Source organism: Mytilus edulis, chromosome 13, assembly GCF_963676685.1.
Source record: "Mytilus edulis chromosome 13, xbMytEdul2.2, whole genome shotgun sequence".
NCBI lineage: Eukaryota > Metazoa > Mollusca > Bivalvia > Mytilida > Mytilidae > Mytilus > Mytilus edulis.
This window is the reverse complement of record NC_092356.1, coordinates 66,074,359-66,092,309: the sequence shown is the minus strand read 5'-3', so window position 1 is coordinate 66,092,309 and position 17,951 is coordinate 66,074,359. Positions and strand designations below refer to the sequence as shown.

Genomic DNA, 17,951 nt, shown 5'->3' with positions numbered 1-17,951 from the left:
ATATGAAGATCTTAAAGGGCAGACGTGTTGTGTAATAATGTACTTGTTTTTTTAAATATTTATTTGTGATATTTAATTTATTGTAATGGATCGTTTGACACGATTACATGGTTATTTAAACTCACTTACAATACCTTCTAATTAAGAATAGGCGTTAATTTTGACAAGACATTAGCACAATAGTTTAAGTTATAGATACAATGGATAAGCGTTGATTCATGAAAAACAAACCATTCGCCCTCCGGGCTCATGGTTTCTTTTTCAAGAATCAACGCTTATCCATTGTATCTATATCACATAGTTATCTGTATAAACTGCAATACCTTGCTTAATTTTAAACACATTTTAGAATCAAAGTTGTTCAGTTAGATATAAGATGAATTGCTGTAAAACAGTTGTTTTCTTAAAAAATAGCAAGTATTATCAAATATATATTAATTATTAGTAATGAAAAATGTATATATATTTAGTGTAATGTAAGTTTATCACAGTGGTCAGATAAATGTTTACCAATGTTTAAAAACGTGCAACCTGGTTATATATTTATATACAAAACTAAAATAAATGTAATAATAAGAAAAATGTTAGTCTTGTAAGTCCTTTTCTGTTATTCCTTTTGCTGCTAATTCTTCAAGAACTCTATCAATGTAAGTGTCATCAGGATATCCAAATCTACAAAAGAAAGAGTATCATAAATGTTTTATTTAATTTTAATTAAGCAGTAGAATTAAACTGGATTACTCAAAACAATGGTTTGTTAGTTTTTACACATAACAATAAATTGCTTCGCTGAGCGCAGCTGGATACAATGTTAGAGGTCCAACCCTGAACAGTTGGAGCAAAAATTGACACAATATTAGCACTTGATACAGGTCTGCATTTGGATTGAAGTTAAATATTTGACACTTAACAGGTTTCTGACAAAAAAGAACTGTGAACTGGTTATATGATTTGAATTTATATTATTTTTTTTGCTTTTGTGCAATACACTATGCTGCTGTAAATTATAATGTAATATATATGTATAGATACATAAATATATCCACATGTGCAAACAAATCGCGAAAAAAACATATAGGTTAATTTGAACGTTAATAAACATATTTCCTTAATGGTAAACAATTACAATATATGGTTTTTAATACTATTGATAAACTATAAAAAAAATCAGGTGATCTAAACATTATAACCATGTTAACGCAGGACAAAACTAACAAAAATTTATTAATTAAAAACTTACTGAGTATTTGGTTTTGGATTAGTCTTATGGTGAATATCATTCCATGTGACAACTCCAGTCTTTCCTGTTGTTGTAGAAGTACCAATGGTAAATACCATTTTTCTTTTGAAAGCAACTTCCAAAAGTTTTAAAACCATTTTACCTTTCTTGGTCTCAGGTAGAAAAGCTGTTCTGGTTATGCCTTCAAATACTCTACCAGGATTTGGATGTTCTTCCTGTGAACAAAAAGTGTAATTTTGCATAGTTACATCTTTCACCTTTTCTAAAATAGAACTCATACTTCTTTTAAACAGAGTTTTAATGTGTATATCGTTTATTTTCAAAGTTGGCGAGAGGTAAATTTGGAGTGTTGAGATCTTACAAAACAAGTTTAACTTCCATGCATTTTTCCACCTTTCCAAAAGTCAGGAACCTCTAGTCTTTGTAAATCTTGTGTGATTTTTTAAAATTTGATTCATTGTCATGTTTTGAAGTTTAATGGCATCCATTTCACTAAAGTAGACTACATTACTGTTTAGGGGTCAGCTGCAGCCAAATCCTGAGTGCAGGATATTCATGCTGTGTTTTTTAATTTGATTGGGTTGTTTGACAGATTCCACATCTCCATTCTCTATTCCATAACATGTTTTAAGTTTTAATGGTAATAAAACGGAGAGAGGATGATATTTTCAACTGATTTTTCAGGCGCAGTGGACCGTGAAATTTGGGTCAAAACTGTAATTTGGCATTTTAATTAGAAAGATTATCTCATAGGAAAAATGTGTACTAAAAAGTAAAATCATAAAAATACTGAACTCAGAGGAAAACCCATTATCACATGGCAAAATCAAATGACAAAACTCATCAAAAACGAATGGACAAGAACTGTCATAATTTTGACTTGGTACAGGCATTTTCAAATGTAGAAAATGATGGATTAAGTGTCAAGTTGATTAGACATCAACTTCATTAAAAAACTTTAAACAAAATCTTTTACCTGAAGCAGGAGACGGATGGACAAACGAATGAATGAACGGGCGGACAAACAGAACCACAGACTAGAAAAAATAATGCCCCTCTACTATTGTAAGTGGGGCATAACAATTGTAACATTTGCTATTTAAGGGCAACAATTCCTAAAGACGTCCTCTGACAGTTTTCATGTATAAAAAAAATGTAGATCTGAACAGTCTGATCATTTTTGCTCCTGTCAGATTTTTCTCTTTTTGTATAAGGGTTTTCAAAACCAGGATACCCCTCCTTCATGACAGGTGATAATTAAATGCTCAACAGGGCGCAGCTGGATATGAGCGCAGAGGTCAATTTCTGAACATTCGGTGCAAGTATGGACAAAACATTCAAACTTGATACAGCTCTGAATTTAGATTGGCATTAAAGATTTGACACAACATACTTTTCTGACACAGAATGAATGTGATTAAATTCAAAAATAAAAATACAAAAGTTTACCTATTATGGACCAATATCCAAAATCTAGATAAATGATTAAAATTCAGCATATCAAAGAATCCCTTTTAACCTCGATGTGGACCAATTTGCAAACAGGTCCTCAAAATCAAAAATATAAATACATAGTTAGATTCAGCATATTTTAGAACCCTATATATATTCAATTTTTGTTGAAATCAAACAAAGTTTAATTTTGGACCCTTTGGACCTCAATGAGGACCAATGATCAATTTAAAAATCCAAAAACTTACACTGTTAGAGTCAGCAATATCATCGTAACTCTAAGTGAAGATAGTCGTAACGTGTGGACAATTTACTTGAAAAATAATCGTAACTGTATAAAACATGTCTATGATCATAGTAACTGATTTAAATTAGTCAGTACCCTCTGCTAACGGAATATGTAATGATAAATAGGGAATGTGTCCATGGGACACAGATCAAGGATGCCTCTGATGCATAAAACGAAATAAAGGAACATAAATCAAGATTAGTAAAACATTGTAAAAGTCTTAATGCCCAAATGTGTTCCTGATTTGAGTTTAGTGGTAAAAAGCATTTCGTTTCACAACATTTGATTGGGACAAACTAAGGTTAGAGAACGGAAGCAAAAAATTCTGCATTTTTTCCAGTTATAAAGGGGCATAACTCTCAAATGGTTTAAGTGATGCCTCCAAAATTCAAAACTTGATAATTGTAATGTAGTTTCATTGCATTTGGTCACATCAACTTATAAAGTAAGAAAACTAAAACAAAAAATTCAGCTTTTTTTCATTTGTATTTAAAAAGGGGTATTCTTTAAGTTATATCTTCTGACATCAGACTCGTACTTCTCTTGAACTGAATTTTAATGTGCGTACAGTTATGCGTTTACTTTTCTGCATTCCTAGAGGTATAGGGGGGTTGAGATCTCACAAACATGTTAAATCCCGCCGCATTTTTGCGCCTGTCCCAAGTCAGGAGCCTCTGGCCTTTGCTAGTCTTTTTTTAACTTTTAGTTTCTTGTGTACAATTTGGAGATTAGCATGGGGTTCATTATCACTGAACTCAAATATATTTGTTTAGGCGGCAAACTGAAGGACGCCTCCGGGTGCGGGAATTTCTCGTTGCATTGACAACCTGTTGGTGACCATCTGCTGTTGTCTGCTCTACGGTCGGGTTGTTGTCTTTATGGCATATTCCCCATTTCCATTCTCAATTTTATTATTCTAGAACAGTTAAAATGACCCCATCAACATTCCACATTCATTTGTGTTATGTGGTAATAAGTATTCTGTATAAGTTTCATAACTTTTGGCTAAGGCAAACTTATTTAAAGTTAGAGAATGGAAACGAACAATTCAGCAGTTTTTCCATAAATATATAATTTGTAGAAGGCATAACTCTAGATCGCTATAAGTGATGTCTCCAAAAAACAAACAAACTTGATCAGTGATCAGATCAGTGTTATACTACAATAACCACTATAAAAGGGGCATAACTCAAGAACTGTAACAGGGACACATCCAAAATTTAAGTTTGATCTGTATTTTGTGGTAATATGCATTGTGTGTAAGTATCATAACATTTTGTTGAGGCGAACTTAAGTTAGAGAATAGAAACCAACTTGCGGACATTCTAACGGACGGACGTACAGGCTGACAATTGTTAAACTAAATTTGTATAGATGATCAGCCTTTTTATTATGATATGTTCCCTTAGGGTGTTTGATGTGAGACAATGTGTAGAATACTGCGCTTTGACTTATAATGGTTTACTTTAACATATTGTGACTTGGATGGGGAGTTGTCTAATTGGCACTCATATCACATGTTCTTATATCTAATTTAAGTAAACATTTTCAGCAATGAACACAAACATCTAATAATGTTCTTGAGGTTAGTGTCAGATCTATGAAACCAGCTGCCAGTCGATCATGTACACCTTATTTACAATAAATCTATGCACCAAATATAGTATATGAGATAAAGACTGGACTTTGAAAACTAAACATTGATCACTGATTCATGAAATGAGGCATGTAGACACTGCAAGGATCCAATTAACCAAATAAAGTTATCTTATTACTCATATTTGAGTATTTCAAATGACAATTAAAATTTCATCTTCTTCAAGCAGATGCCGGATCAGGAAAATTTTACATTGATTCATGAAATAATGTCGGGGTCAGGTGAACCCTGTCTAGCAGACATGCAGACATTGCAAAGATCCAATATACCAATTGTAGCAAAGTTATCCTATTACTCGTACGGATAATAGTAATCTTCATTTATAGTTTTCTATATTTTTTCATACTAACCCCCTGTTTTCCAGAATATATCATGTATTCTATTTCAATTGTGTTTGTACCAGAATAGCCTGGTAAGCTATACTTCTTTGTTTTAATATTCATTCGTCCATCTGGTTGTGTCCCAGTTACTACACCATGTATTTGTCCACACTCGGGGCAGGATGGCTTATATTTAAACTGCTGTTCAATGCAGTCAGTACAAAACATATGTCCACAAGCAAGCGTCTTGGGATTATCTAGTTTGTCCATACAAATACAGCATTCTCCACTAAAATCACCAGTTTCCGTTGATCTTCTAAACTTTGGCTGTCTGTTCGATGATGCTGGACTGCTACTTTTTGAAATCTGCTTGAAAATGGAGTTGAACTCCTGCTGAATCAACCTGATCAGACCCAAATCTTTATCAATAAAATGGATTTCTTTCAAATATTCACCACCTGTACTGTTTCTACTAAAATCAGCAACTGCATTTTTATATTCAGCAACACAAACTTCTTTTGGTACCCCAAATATACCTGTAAACAATAAAAATGATCAGATTTAAATACTTTAATGAAAAATTTGTTGTCTCTTCCCATAAATGGTTCAGTGATAGTTTATATATAAAAACAATTTAGAAAAAATATCGTCCAATTTAGAATGTCACTTCAGAAGATAACTATCTGAAACTCATTCACAAAATATACAGTTCAAACATGTTTAATATGACCAATGGAAAATAATAAGCAGCTACCAACTGTCAGTTTACATAAAGCAACTTCCGATGTCCGAGGTTTGTATACTGAATATCTTGTGTCTGTGTTCTTTATCAACTTGAAATAAGGGAGTATTTAGCGTCGTTGGTTTTTTGAAATTATGTCTGGTGTTTTATGAAAAGTAAACTGATTCTTAATTCAAACATATTTGGTTCTGCTATGTTCTTGTCTGTAATACAAGGGAAATATTTTGCCACTTCTACTTTTTTTAAATCCCCGCCAGTGTCTTTATATAGCTTTAAATATCAAAGTAGAGTATAAAGAAAACCTTGTAAAATCAAAATGATGATCTAAAATTGTCAACTACACATAATGATAAACAATACTACCAAGCATGAAAGCTTCCTGAAAAAACAGTCCCACTTGGTGTTGCGTTCGCACCGTGCAACTATATTGACAAGCTAAGATGAATTTGTATTACATGTAGTACAAAAGAATGAACAAAGTCCCATAACTCATGCAAGAATTTACAAATGAAAATAATTGTACAGTTTGGTCAACTTCACATGATTTCACTCAATTCTAGTAAGTATGAACTACTTCTGTACATATGCACAAGATGTTGATTTACGAATAGTCTAATACGTTCGTAAAGTGCTTGAATCCCGTGCTTCATTTCCATATGTTGCTCTGATGGTTTACAAGAAATGTAATAACGCAACAAGACTACACGTCAGTGAAACGTTGTAAAGTGAGGTTTCAGGTGTTGTCTCTTAATCAACATGAAAGCTTCCCTCCTTTTTTTTTTATTTCTGCATAGTTGTTGTTTAAAAACTTTAAATTCTACATAGGAACTGAATTTTAACTAAATACCATTTTAATACATTCATCAGTTCACAATCTTTCAAAAGAAAAAAAGAATCAAAATGTTACTGAATCTTCTGTATTTTAAAAAAAGGTAAGAAAAAGTTATCAATTTAAACAGAAATTTAAACATACAACAATGGAATACAGATTGCTATAAAATTGAGAATGGAAATGGGGAATGTGCCAAAGAGACAACAACCCAACCATAGAGCAGACAAGAGCAGAAGGTCACCAACAGGTCTTCAATGTAACGAGAAATTCCCGCACCAGGAGTCGTCCTTCAGCTGGCCCCTAAACAAATATATACTATGTTTACATTGCCGACTTTTTTTTCACACTTCAAAAGATCGAAGTCCCAGATGTACCATATAATCAAAAGGTATATAAGACCTAAAAGTTGGTTTTCTGCCACGATTGAGATTGATCTGAACTAACGTACATTATATTTATGGAAATATTAAACAGGAAAATGGGAACATTTTTTAAACAACTGCATAATCTAAGGTGCACAATCTCACAATTTTTGCAATTCTCTGTTATGTTCCAAATATATGGATTGAACACAAAATGAGATTACAATTGTAGTAGATGATTAATAACAGAACTGGCACCATCTTACGTACCTTTTTCCTAAATAACAAGTTGCCAATTTAGTAATAATATGCGAAAATTTTTAAAACGTTCAAAAAGGCAGCCGCAAAACGTCATATTTGTGCAACATCACTGAGACATTTCAAGGAAATGAATTAAACATTGGAAAAGGAGTTCATTTAATAAAGCTGATATCAAAGGGTCTAAACCAAGACAATATGGAAAAAAAATGGGACCTATTAGTCTTTTAAACATCATATATGAACTTGGGTCTATCTTACTTTTAATAAACAATGATCAAGCAAGGTTTTGTTTTTGAAAGATATATTGGTGAAAATAGTATGTTATAGTACAAAATGTGTTACCTTGTATTTTCCTCCTTATTGAATTTAAAAAGGCTTTTTGATTCTTTTTGGGGAGTTTTATTAAAACATATTCACGAAGGACTTTTCGAATTTGGAAAATCTATGAAACATTGAATACTTAATTTTTATTATAATTCAATCTTCAGATATTTCCACACGTATTCCTAATTCCAAACTGAAGGACAAATTGAAAACGTTGGTATTGCTTTGATTCATAAAAAGAATTGCTAACGTAGATACAAAAATCTTGTCTAAGGAAGGGATAAATCCTACTTTCTAAAACATCACTCTAATTCAGGCATGGAACAAATTAAATTGCAATGTGTTATATTACAATTACATGCATTTATCAAAGTAATGCATTAGACAACAATTCCTTTGGCAAAGTAATGCATTGAATTACACATTACATTTGTAAATGTTAATATTAAGTTGAAAATCAACAGGACGTCACAAAAGATTCTAGCATATGCAATAAATGTTCCGTTTACAAATTTAATTTAAGTATCAAGTAAAACGTCTATTCAATACAACTTTTACATTTCAAAATCATAAGGGTTTCAATGTTTACATCTGTGTGTTTTCTCTAAAAAGAAATTACAGAGATGAAGTTCAATAATTTTTTCATTGATGGAAACCTCACTTTTATAAATAAACATTTGTTTTATTAATTTCAATAAAAAAATATTTACTGAGAATTTTTTTCTAATGAAATGAAAAACAAAGAGCTTAATTTTATGATCAAGTTTCAAAATTTTGAAAAGATTGATTGTAAAACAATCTAATTAGTGTTTTATTACTATGGTCAATTTTCTGTTTTGCAATTATGACAAGGTATCCATTAATGTTTTGACAACAATACAACACTTTTTCAGTGTTTTTCAAATGAAAAAAAAAACATAAAAATTCAAATCCCAATGATTATGTTCTTAATTAATCCAGAACTCTTAAATGCTGATATAGCTAAATCTCGAACAATCTGTGAAATATATATAATATATGAAAAAAAGTAATGCCATGTAATGCATGACATTACACAACTTTTTTGATTAAGTAATGCATTAAATTCCAAATACATGTAATTCAAAAATTACTGCATCACACAATCCATGCATTACAATTACAAATTTGCATTACCCGATGCTTGCTCTGATTCAAACGATAAATTCTCTGAAACTTACAGCATCAATATGCTTGATTTCTTGATTGTCAACTTATTAATTACGTTTGGAGAACGTGTTTTTAAATTTTCGTTTGTCATTCTAATGAGACCCAACTGTTACCCTATTCTTGCGCACTTGTTCCTTTATTTTTATGAGGCTGAACTCATACATGTACCCCTTCAGGAAGAACTAAAAGAGAAGTTAGCAGTATCTTTTAACTTTACTTTCCGCTATATAGATGATGTTCTCTCCCTCGAAGTAAATTATTCGAAATATTGAACGCATCTATCCATCGAATTTGAGATAAAGGATACTACAGACACAGTTATGTCTGCCTCATATCTAGACTTACATCTAGAAATTGTCAATTTCTAAGTAGCAATATTCCAGCACTGCCTGCTTATTGAGTACATATCTCCCAATTGATACGATATTTCAGCACTTGTAGTTTATATAATGATTTCATTGATAGAGGGTTGCTGCTCACTAGGAAGCTATTAAACCAAGAGTTCCAAATGGTGAAGTTGAAATCATCCCTTCGTCAATTTTAAGGAAGCAAAAACGAGTTGGTTGACCGTTTCACAGATGTAAGGGGATATGTTATTGATGTTGTAACTACAACTCCGTCCTTTGTTCACGAATGTGACTACGAATTAGACTTGCTACTGGTTTGTACTAAAATGAGCAACACAACAGGTACCACATGTGGAGCAGAATCTGCTTACCTTTCCAGGATACCTGAGATCAACCCCAGTTTTTAATGGGGTTCGTGGTGCTAAGTTTTTAATTTCCTATATTGTGTTTTGTGTTTATATTTAGATAAGAACAAGGTTGTTTTGATTGAAAGAATGTTTAGCAAAGAAACTATGTGTGTTAATTGGGAATTTTGGAGTGGGTTTCAGCAGATTTACACTTCATTAAAGACGTCGAAAACTACAATTTCGTGGCCCTAAAAAGCTAAATAAAAGTTTGCAGAGAAATATTTAATGATTGAAATTAACCTAAAAATTACAAGATAAATCTAAAAAAACCAACTGGATATAACTTAAAATTAATGTAGCTGCATTGCAACAAGTGGCCTATGTTAAGCGTGCAGTTCAACCACCTGCCAGTTTTCCCCTTATTTAATTATTCACTGATGTGTTACCTTTATGTTATGAAAGGGTATTTTTAACGGCGGTATTATACTGTTGCCTTTATTCGGTCATTAGCATATTGCTTACAAAACTGGTTAATCTGGACAATTTGTAACTTTGTCACAACTTTTTTGAACTTTTGGTCCTCGATGCTGTTCAACTTTTTACTTGTTTTGGCTTTCACACTTTTGTATCTGGCCGACATACCTGGGCGACTCTAGTAAGTCTCATTTGGGCGAAACGCACTGGAGAATTAAATTTTGAACCTGGTGCATTTTGTTAGCTATTAATCGTGTGTTTCTTTGTCAAAGATGTTCTATTTATTTTTATTGTAGTCCTGTAAAGTTGTGTTGTCATTTTAATGTTATATTTAACATGGCCATTAAAGCCGGAGGTTTGGCATGCCACAAAACCAGGTTTAACCCACCATTTTTTTCTTTAAAAATGTCCTGTACCAAGTCAGGAATATGGTCATTGTTATATTAAAGTTCGTTTCTGTGTGTGTTACATTTCAACGTTGTGTTTCTTTTGTGTCGTTTGTTTCCTCTTTTATTTGAGAGTGAATTCACACTATTATAAGACGTGCCACGGTACTTTTCTATCCAAAATTCATGTATTTAGTTTTGATGTTATATTTGTTATTCATGTTATTCTCATTTAATTTTTTCTAATCCTTAGTTCGTTTTTCTGTGTGTTACATTTTAATGTTGTGTCGTCATTCTCCTCATATATTTAATGCAGTTCCCTCGGTTTTGATCTGTGATCCGGATTTGTTTTTTTCTATCGATTTATGAGTTTTGAACATCAGTATACTACTGTGGCGTTTATTAAACACCTTGTAAAAATATTCATAACAAATTTGATTCTTACCAGAAGAAATAGGTGGTAAAGCAATAGACTTCAGCTGTAACATTTCAGCTTCTTCAAAGCAGCAAACAATAGACTTTCTCAAGTCCATAGCACAGAATGTTTTCTCATCATGTTTATATTCATACCATCTAGGTCCAACTGTATGGATAACGTATTTGTAATGCAATTTACCAGCTGATGTGGAGCAACAAGTACCAACAGTGAGGTTACCATAACGTCTGACGTATTCAGCAGATTCCTGATCAAACTGGTATCCTGCTGCTTCACAGATAACTGCTGCTACTCCACCACCATGAGATAAAGTTTCATTGGCTGCATTGACAATGCATTCCACATCCAATTTCAAAATATTTCGAACATAAACATGTATTGTCATTCCTTCAGGAGTTGAATATGATTGTTCTGTAGACTTTGAATCTAGATCTCCTCCGGATGGATTATAACTTTTAGAAAAACCTGCAGATGGGAAACCTGTTTTCTTTTTAGCCACATACTTGTTATCAAAAGGATCACCAAACCTTCTTCCTCTTCTACCCTTTGTTTCATACTCGGTTCCTGGAACAACATCTGATGTCTGTTTAGTTAGCTGCAAATTGTTAGAGTTTGTAAAAAAATAACTGTCACATCTTTTTATAAACCTGACACTGATCAACAGTTTTAATGACATTTTGATAACCTTGTTTTTATATTTTGTGCACTCACTCTATTGGTTTTTTTTTATCTTGATGCCGTTTTGGTAACTTTCATTAAATTCTTGTATGGGGAAGCTTGTTCAGTCACTTGGACTTTAAAATGTTTAATGTCACAAGTTTGTGATCCGACTGTCTGAAATGTTGGCTTACTATGAGAAGTAGCTTCCTAGAGAGTTCACTTCTTTGACCATTCAGAACTTTTTGGAAAGTGTGCTTAGACTATGTAACATATTAGGGCTACAAATTGAACATTTTGGAGTGAAAATAACAATCAACTTTTACGTAATTTATTTAACAGCATTGTTACCCAATGTCATAGTTTTCTTTCTGATTTTGTTATACATAAATCAAATTTATTTTTTCAGCGTTTGTTTACTTGTTTCTGTTAATATGTCCATAAGATCGAGTTAAGCCATTTCAATTGATTTAATATTATTGTGTCTTTCTATGTTCTGATTTTACACTAATATTTCAGGTAAGCGTGAATTTTGACGCGTGGTCATTTAGTGGCACTTATAGCTTCACTTTTCTGTGTGACTAAACGTCCCGTGTTGAAGGCCATCCTTTGACTTATATTGGTTTCTTTTCATGTTGTGACTTAGAGTTCTCTCACTAAACACTAATCTTTCATTTCTATTGTTAGTCACAAAATAAGAAAGGTTCGATCGAAATGAAGGATAAAGAAACAAATAGTTATCAAAGGTACCAGGACTATAATTTTGTACGCCAGATGCGCGTTTCGTCTACATAAGACTCATCAGTGACGCTCATATCAAATATTTATAAAGCCAAACAAGTACAAAGTTGAAGAGCATTGAGGATCCAAAATTCCAAAAAGTTGTGCCACAAACAAACCGTAGTTTTATTTGAAAAGTTCCATATTGACAATTTTTAGTCGGACATAAAAATTAAAATAAAAAATACAAAAAATATTTTCCCTGACAACCGACCTGTACATTAGGATAAAATGCCAGTCAACCTGCAGATAAAGGTAGTTCAGTTGAAATAACGGCTAAATCGGCCTGTACTCAAGAGGGTAAAAACATACTTTATACAGTACTTGATTTGTACTTTAAATCTACGTCCAACAGATTTTTTATTACACTGTTACATTTTCAGCATTTTGAATGTTAAATATGATTTTCAAACAGGAAATATTGCGATCACTGTTGGTATTAATTTTAAACCAAACTATTGAGTACAAATCAAGTATAGTAAAATACAGGTATCTAATTTTACAATAATTTTAAATAAAAGGAATAGTACTAAATATTAAAGGAGCACTAGCTGTCAAAATCTTGTTCACCGAATTTAATCAAATGCTTATATTGTAATGAAAATACGTAGCTTCGTTTCGTGTGTATTTTATTTTAGAAACCATCTTAGCAACTATCGAGTTGACCTCTAAAGTCCTCCAATGACCATATAAGCGATGCTAACATAAATATAGATAAATACATTAAGCAAACTAGTGCTGTTGGATTTTTCTAGGTCTATTTAATTTCATAGTATAGTATAGATAAAACAACAAAAGTTGATCATTGTTTTAACTGTATAAGAATGATCTTCTGTGGATCGAATCAGTCAATCAAATGATTTATCTCTATTTGCACTTTCAATTTTGACATTCTTTTCCTTAATATATCTTTACACATACAATAAACGTGTTATCTAAGGAGTTAAATTTAATTTTACATGGATACGGGTTCAACGAGGTCGAATTGTTCATTGCAAGTGAATAAATTATAATCAATGTTTCTTAGCTTTTTTTGACAAAATTAAGACATACTTACTGCTAAAAGCGAACTATTATTTCACTATTTGCATTTCATTAATGCTTGAACAAAAATATATATATTATATATCTCGTAGCTTGCGACCCTTTAAAAGACTCCATGTCTTTTTACTTTCCAGCTTCCCTATATGTATTTGTACTTTCTAGAAGGTTCGGTTTACGGCAAACCAGTATTTCTGTAAATGCCTCAGTGGCCATAAAAGTAATATCTTTGTAAGCTATTCTTAATTATTCAGCATTTCATACAGCCAGACAATGAACTTGAATTTGAACCGCATAAAAACCTAGTGATTGAACAGAAAATTCAGTACTCCGACCAAACTGCATAAACAAGTATTCGTAGTTTGATAGAGCACTGTACAGGAGAATTTTGATACATTTCTTTTTTCAGAATTTGTTTTAATTGACGAACAGATGCTTAGAAACAGCAAATCAACAAGACATGGTTATATATATATTTATTTCTTATGCAGCAAAAATACTGCAATCTGATTGGTTGACTACCCCGGTGTAAATAACACTCCACCCTTGTTCACCCGGGGATAAATAAAATTTTGCCAAAATTAAAAAAAAAAAATATGAAATTTTGTCCAAATTAAAAAAAAAATAAGAAGAAGAAAATTAAAAAAAAAATTTTAATTTTTTTTTTTTTTTTGAAAACTCAAAAGAACACAACAATTTTCTGAATTTTTCCAAAAATAAAGTAAAAAAGTATTTGACAATGTGCAGCAACATTGACATTGAAAAAATATTACGCTGGAAATGTTTCATTACCAATTTTACATCCTGGTTTCAAAATGAGTAAAGGAAATGTTCATAAGAAATAAATTCGTTATCTTGGTGTTATCAGGGGTGTACGGAATTTTACACCGTTGTTGAAAATTCATACACCCATTCGGCTGCGCGTCAGGGTGTATGAATTTTCAACAACGGTGTAAAATTATGTACACCCCTGATTACACCAAGATAACTACTAGTATTATTTTTATCAATTTACAGAACGATAACTACAAATATCATCTTTAAATACCTCTTTCTGATCCTCTTCTATTTGTTGTCTTGGTATATGGAAATCTACAATGATATCATACATGTTATAAAGTGTGTGTAGTAAGTAAGAGGCAACAGTAGTAGTTCTAATATTCGATTATAATTAACCCATTAAGAAATTACTAATCGAGACAAAAACAAAAACTTAGACCATTGCATGAATGCCAAAATGAATCGATTGCATGTGCTGCGACAAAGTGAGCATTCCCTTCTGTAAACGACCATGCGTATCCGAGACGAAAAATGTCACTTATGGGTATAAAAATAGACACAGCATATTTTTTTTGTAATTTATTTTTATTTTATCTGAAAAAAAAAACCAAGCGTTATGATACATAAATACATAGATAATTCATAATACATGTATTGAAATATTATTTTTTTTCAATTACAGTCTGAAATCAAAGAGTAAGAAATGCTAAATCTATATTAAATATATGATAATTATCTACTCGATCATACTCACCATTTATTAGTCTGGATTAGAATACCTAAATATGCTGATAAGGATAATGATGGCTCAGCCTATTATAATAGCAACATGCATCACTGTATATACAATGATGTTGAACACGAGAAGTACCAGCATGAACTGTCAGTTAATATGGGACAGTTATAATAAACTTGGTATGACAGATCTAAACAAAAACGCAGCTTACTTTCCTAACATTCTCCTGCATAAAGTCTTCCTCATATGAATGTATCCTATGGATGATTCATTGCTTGTTGGAAAATTTAATGTGAGACAATGATGTGCCTTTAAAGAAAAATTATTTTGTAAAGAGAACTTATCGAATAATTGAAAACCTTTCTATGCGATATTAAAAGGTGCTAAACCACTAAATTTGCGGACTAAATTCATAGATTACAGATATATCATGTTATGTTTTAATGATACTTGCCTGTGCGAGCTTTAGGTGTACTTGTGTTCTCCTTTTCAGCTAGATTCAATTTTGTTTCCAAATCTTTAATTTTGTCCTCAAATTGTATGGTAAGCTTTTCGTTATGATCTGCTTTAATATCTAATTCTCTGAAAATTAAATAAGTTTGTTGCTGTATATCATATATATATATATTTGTTCGTTTATTCGTAAGTTATGATCGTCACACAATTAAGTTTCCCGATGGAATTGTTCTACGTTTGTCATATCTAGCCTTTCTTGCATAACTGCTATTCGGTATTGGTTTGTTCATTGTTGACGGTGGTACGATGACGTACATTTAATCACAAGTACCTTTACAGTATTTGTTGTCTGGTGGACCGTTTTTTGCATTGGTATTCATAGTGAAGAAACTATTGAGTAATCATTTTTTTTTATCTTTCAATAGAACTCTTTTAGTGAAATGTGTTCATATATGTATATGCATCTTCAAAATAAAACAAATGGATGCACATCAAAAAAATCAGGTAGGGTGTAATGAAGAGGACGAGGGGACATATCTGTCTACATAACGTACATTCTTCCACCAAAATTATGTGAAGTTAAGACGATTTATTATGGATCGCCGTAAGTCCCCAGAATTACACAAAACGCATAACGTGAGGTAAATAGTTATCAAAGGTACCAGGATTATAATTTGAAACATCAGGCGCGCGTTTCGTCTACATAACATTCACCAGTGACGCTCAGAACCAAATAGTTATAAAGCCAAACAAGTACATAGTTTAAGGTAGATAGGGTGTCTTCCTCCATCTTGGATTTTGAAATACTAGAAAACAAGGTCTAGATCTTTGATGAAATTTGCAAATTTTTATAGTAGTAGGTAATTCATGTGTAAGAATTTTCATTATAATATAGAAAATCCCATGTTTGATCATATATTTATGATTGTATTTTACAAAAATAAGAATCCTTTTGTTTGATACATTTTTTTCCAACTTTGTCAAATAAGGGGAGGCAACTCAAATGCAAGGGCAGATAATCCAGATAGTGTTACTTTTACAATAGAATGTGTTAGGAATTTACCCATTTTTACATGTAGCAAGAAAACAAGTTCAGTGACCCCATTTTTTTTTTCTTATCTGAAAGCATAATATTGAAGCTATCTTTTCATATTTTATCTCAAAATTCTATGGTGTGGTTTGCGTTTTATGGCGGAAAAATGGGATTTTCATGCATAATCTATACAAAATCTTGACAATTTTGAACAACCTGTAGCGTGAAAATAAGTCCGGTGACCCATTCTTTTTATTAATGTTTTTAAACAAGCAGGATATGAACTACATTTTGGCAAATTATTAAAAGATTCTATGGATTATAATTTAGACACCCCATCTACCTTAAGAGCATTGAGGACCCTTAATTCAATATTTTAAGGTACCTATGTTGTTTGCTTCTTAATCACGTGTATTGATATTTTTTGTTTACTTGTATATTATTAACCGTTACTTTGACAATTGTTTGTTATAATGTTTAGTCATGGCTCGGAATTTAACATCCTGCCATTGTGTTATTAAACATTTTTGCATTCTTTCAATTTTATGTGCATTGTCTTTGTGTATTTTGGGGTTTTCTGTTGACACTTTTTTTTGTTTTTATACTGATTAAGATTATAACACAATGTTATGTGCTGTCCTCTATTTGTTTACATCTTTATATACTATATAAAATTGAGAATGAAAACGGAGAAAATGTCAAAAAAACAAAAACAACCCGATTAAAGAGCAAATAACAGCCGAAAGTGTCTTCAACGCAGTTAGAAAATCCGGCACCTATTGGTAGGCCTCAGCTGGCTTCCCCAAAAAAATATGTTATAATTCAGTGAAACATTATGTTTACACATTGTTGTCAATATAATGAAATGTTATACGACTGTTACACTAGCTATAAACCAGGTTTAATTAACTAACTTCTACATAATTAAATGCCTCTATCAAATCAGGAATATGGCAGTTGTTTTCAATTCGTTTGATGTGATTGAGCTTTTAATTTTTGCCATTTGTTAAGGCACTTTCCATTTTGAATTATCATTGGAATTCGGTATTTGTTTATTTTCCTATTTACCGATGTCGAAAATAATAAATTGGTAAAGAAAGTACAAATCATGGTAACAAACAAAAATGGGAAGAATCGCAATAACTCCAACACAGCTAGATACAGGTTGTCGAATAAGCGAAAACGCTTTGATGCATTTGGTGGGTTCGTTTTGTGCAGTGTTTAGATTGCAATGTTGTGTTTTTTACGAGATGACGGAACATTTTCTCGTTCCAAATGGTATTTGGCTATTCTTTCTTGACTGCAATGCTCCGTTCATCTAGTTTTAACACATAAACATAGAGATATGGTATTATTACCAATGAGGCAACTATTTGTCAAAGTTCAAAAGAAGAGAATACATATATATTTCTTTTTTAATTTATGAATCTGTTTATTAAGTTATGTATGGTTTTGCTGTTTCATATAATAGGGAATTAATAAAATATGTAATAAATAAATAAATAGAACTTAAATACGATTAAACGTTCATCATCGGCTACATTGACTTTCAACACATCATCAAATTAAATTTTTCATTCACAAATTGTACATTATCAATTATTAAATGATAAACATGTTCACCATAAGCCGATACCGAAACCGACACCGATTCCGATACCGAAACCAAAAATATTAGTGAGGTACATGGTACATGTTTAAAAAGATAATTAACTCAACTCTTTACTCCATTATCAGGATTATATTGTTTGAAATTTGAATACACTAGATCGAGTATTACTTCAATTCAACAATATACTTGAATCTATATA

General features: G+C 31.7%; 1 protein-coding gene across 1 annotated transcript; it reads right to left on the bottom strand.

Annotated features, from left to right (window-relative positions):
- Positions 1-415: 415 nt before the first annotated feature.
- Positions 416-14,246, bottom strand: LOC139500473 (uncharacterized). The gene is made up of 5 exons (XM_071289211.1): positions 14,184-14,246; positions 10,667-11,252; positions 4,989-5,494; positions 1,241-1,455; positions 416-672 (listed from the first exon to the last, which is right to left on the bottom strand). The coding sequence occupies exons 1-5, from the start codon at positions 14,244-14,246 to the stop codon at positions 585-587; spliced, it is 1,458 nt and encodes a 485-aa protein (XP_071145312.1). The 3' UTR covers positions 416-584.
- Between the last annotated feature and the right edge of the window lie 3,705 nt (positions 14,247-17,951).

Excerpts from the sequence above, each read along its gene's own strand:
- LOC139500473 (XM_071289211.1), bottom strand. The coding sequence starts at position 14,246 with ATGTATGATATCATTGTAGATTTCCATATACCAAGACAACAAATAGAA. Across the intron at positions 11,253-14,183 it reads TAGAAGAGGATCAGAAAGAG|CTAACTAAACAGACATCAGA; the intron begins GTATTTAAAGAT and ends AACAATTTGCAG. Across the intron at positions 673-1,240 it reads AATCCAAAACCAAATACTCA|ATTTGGATATCCTGATGACA; the intron begins GTAAGTTTTTAA and ends TTTCTTTTGTAG.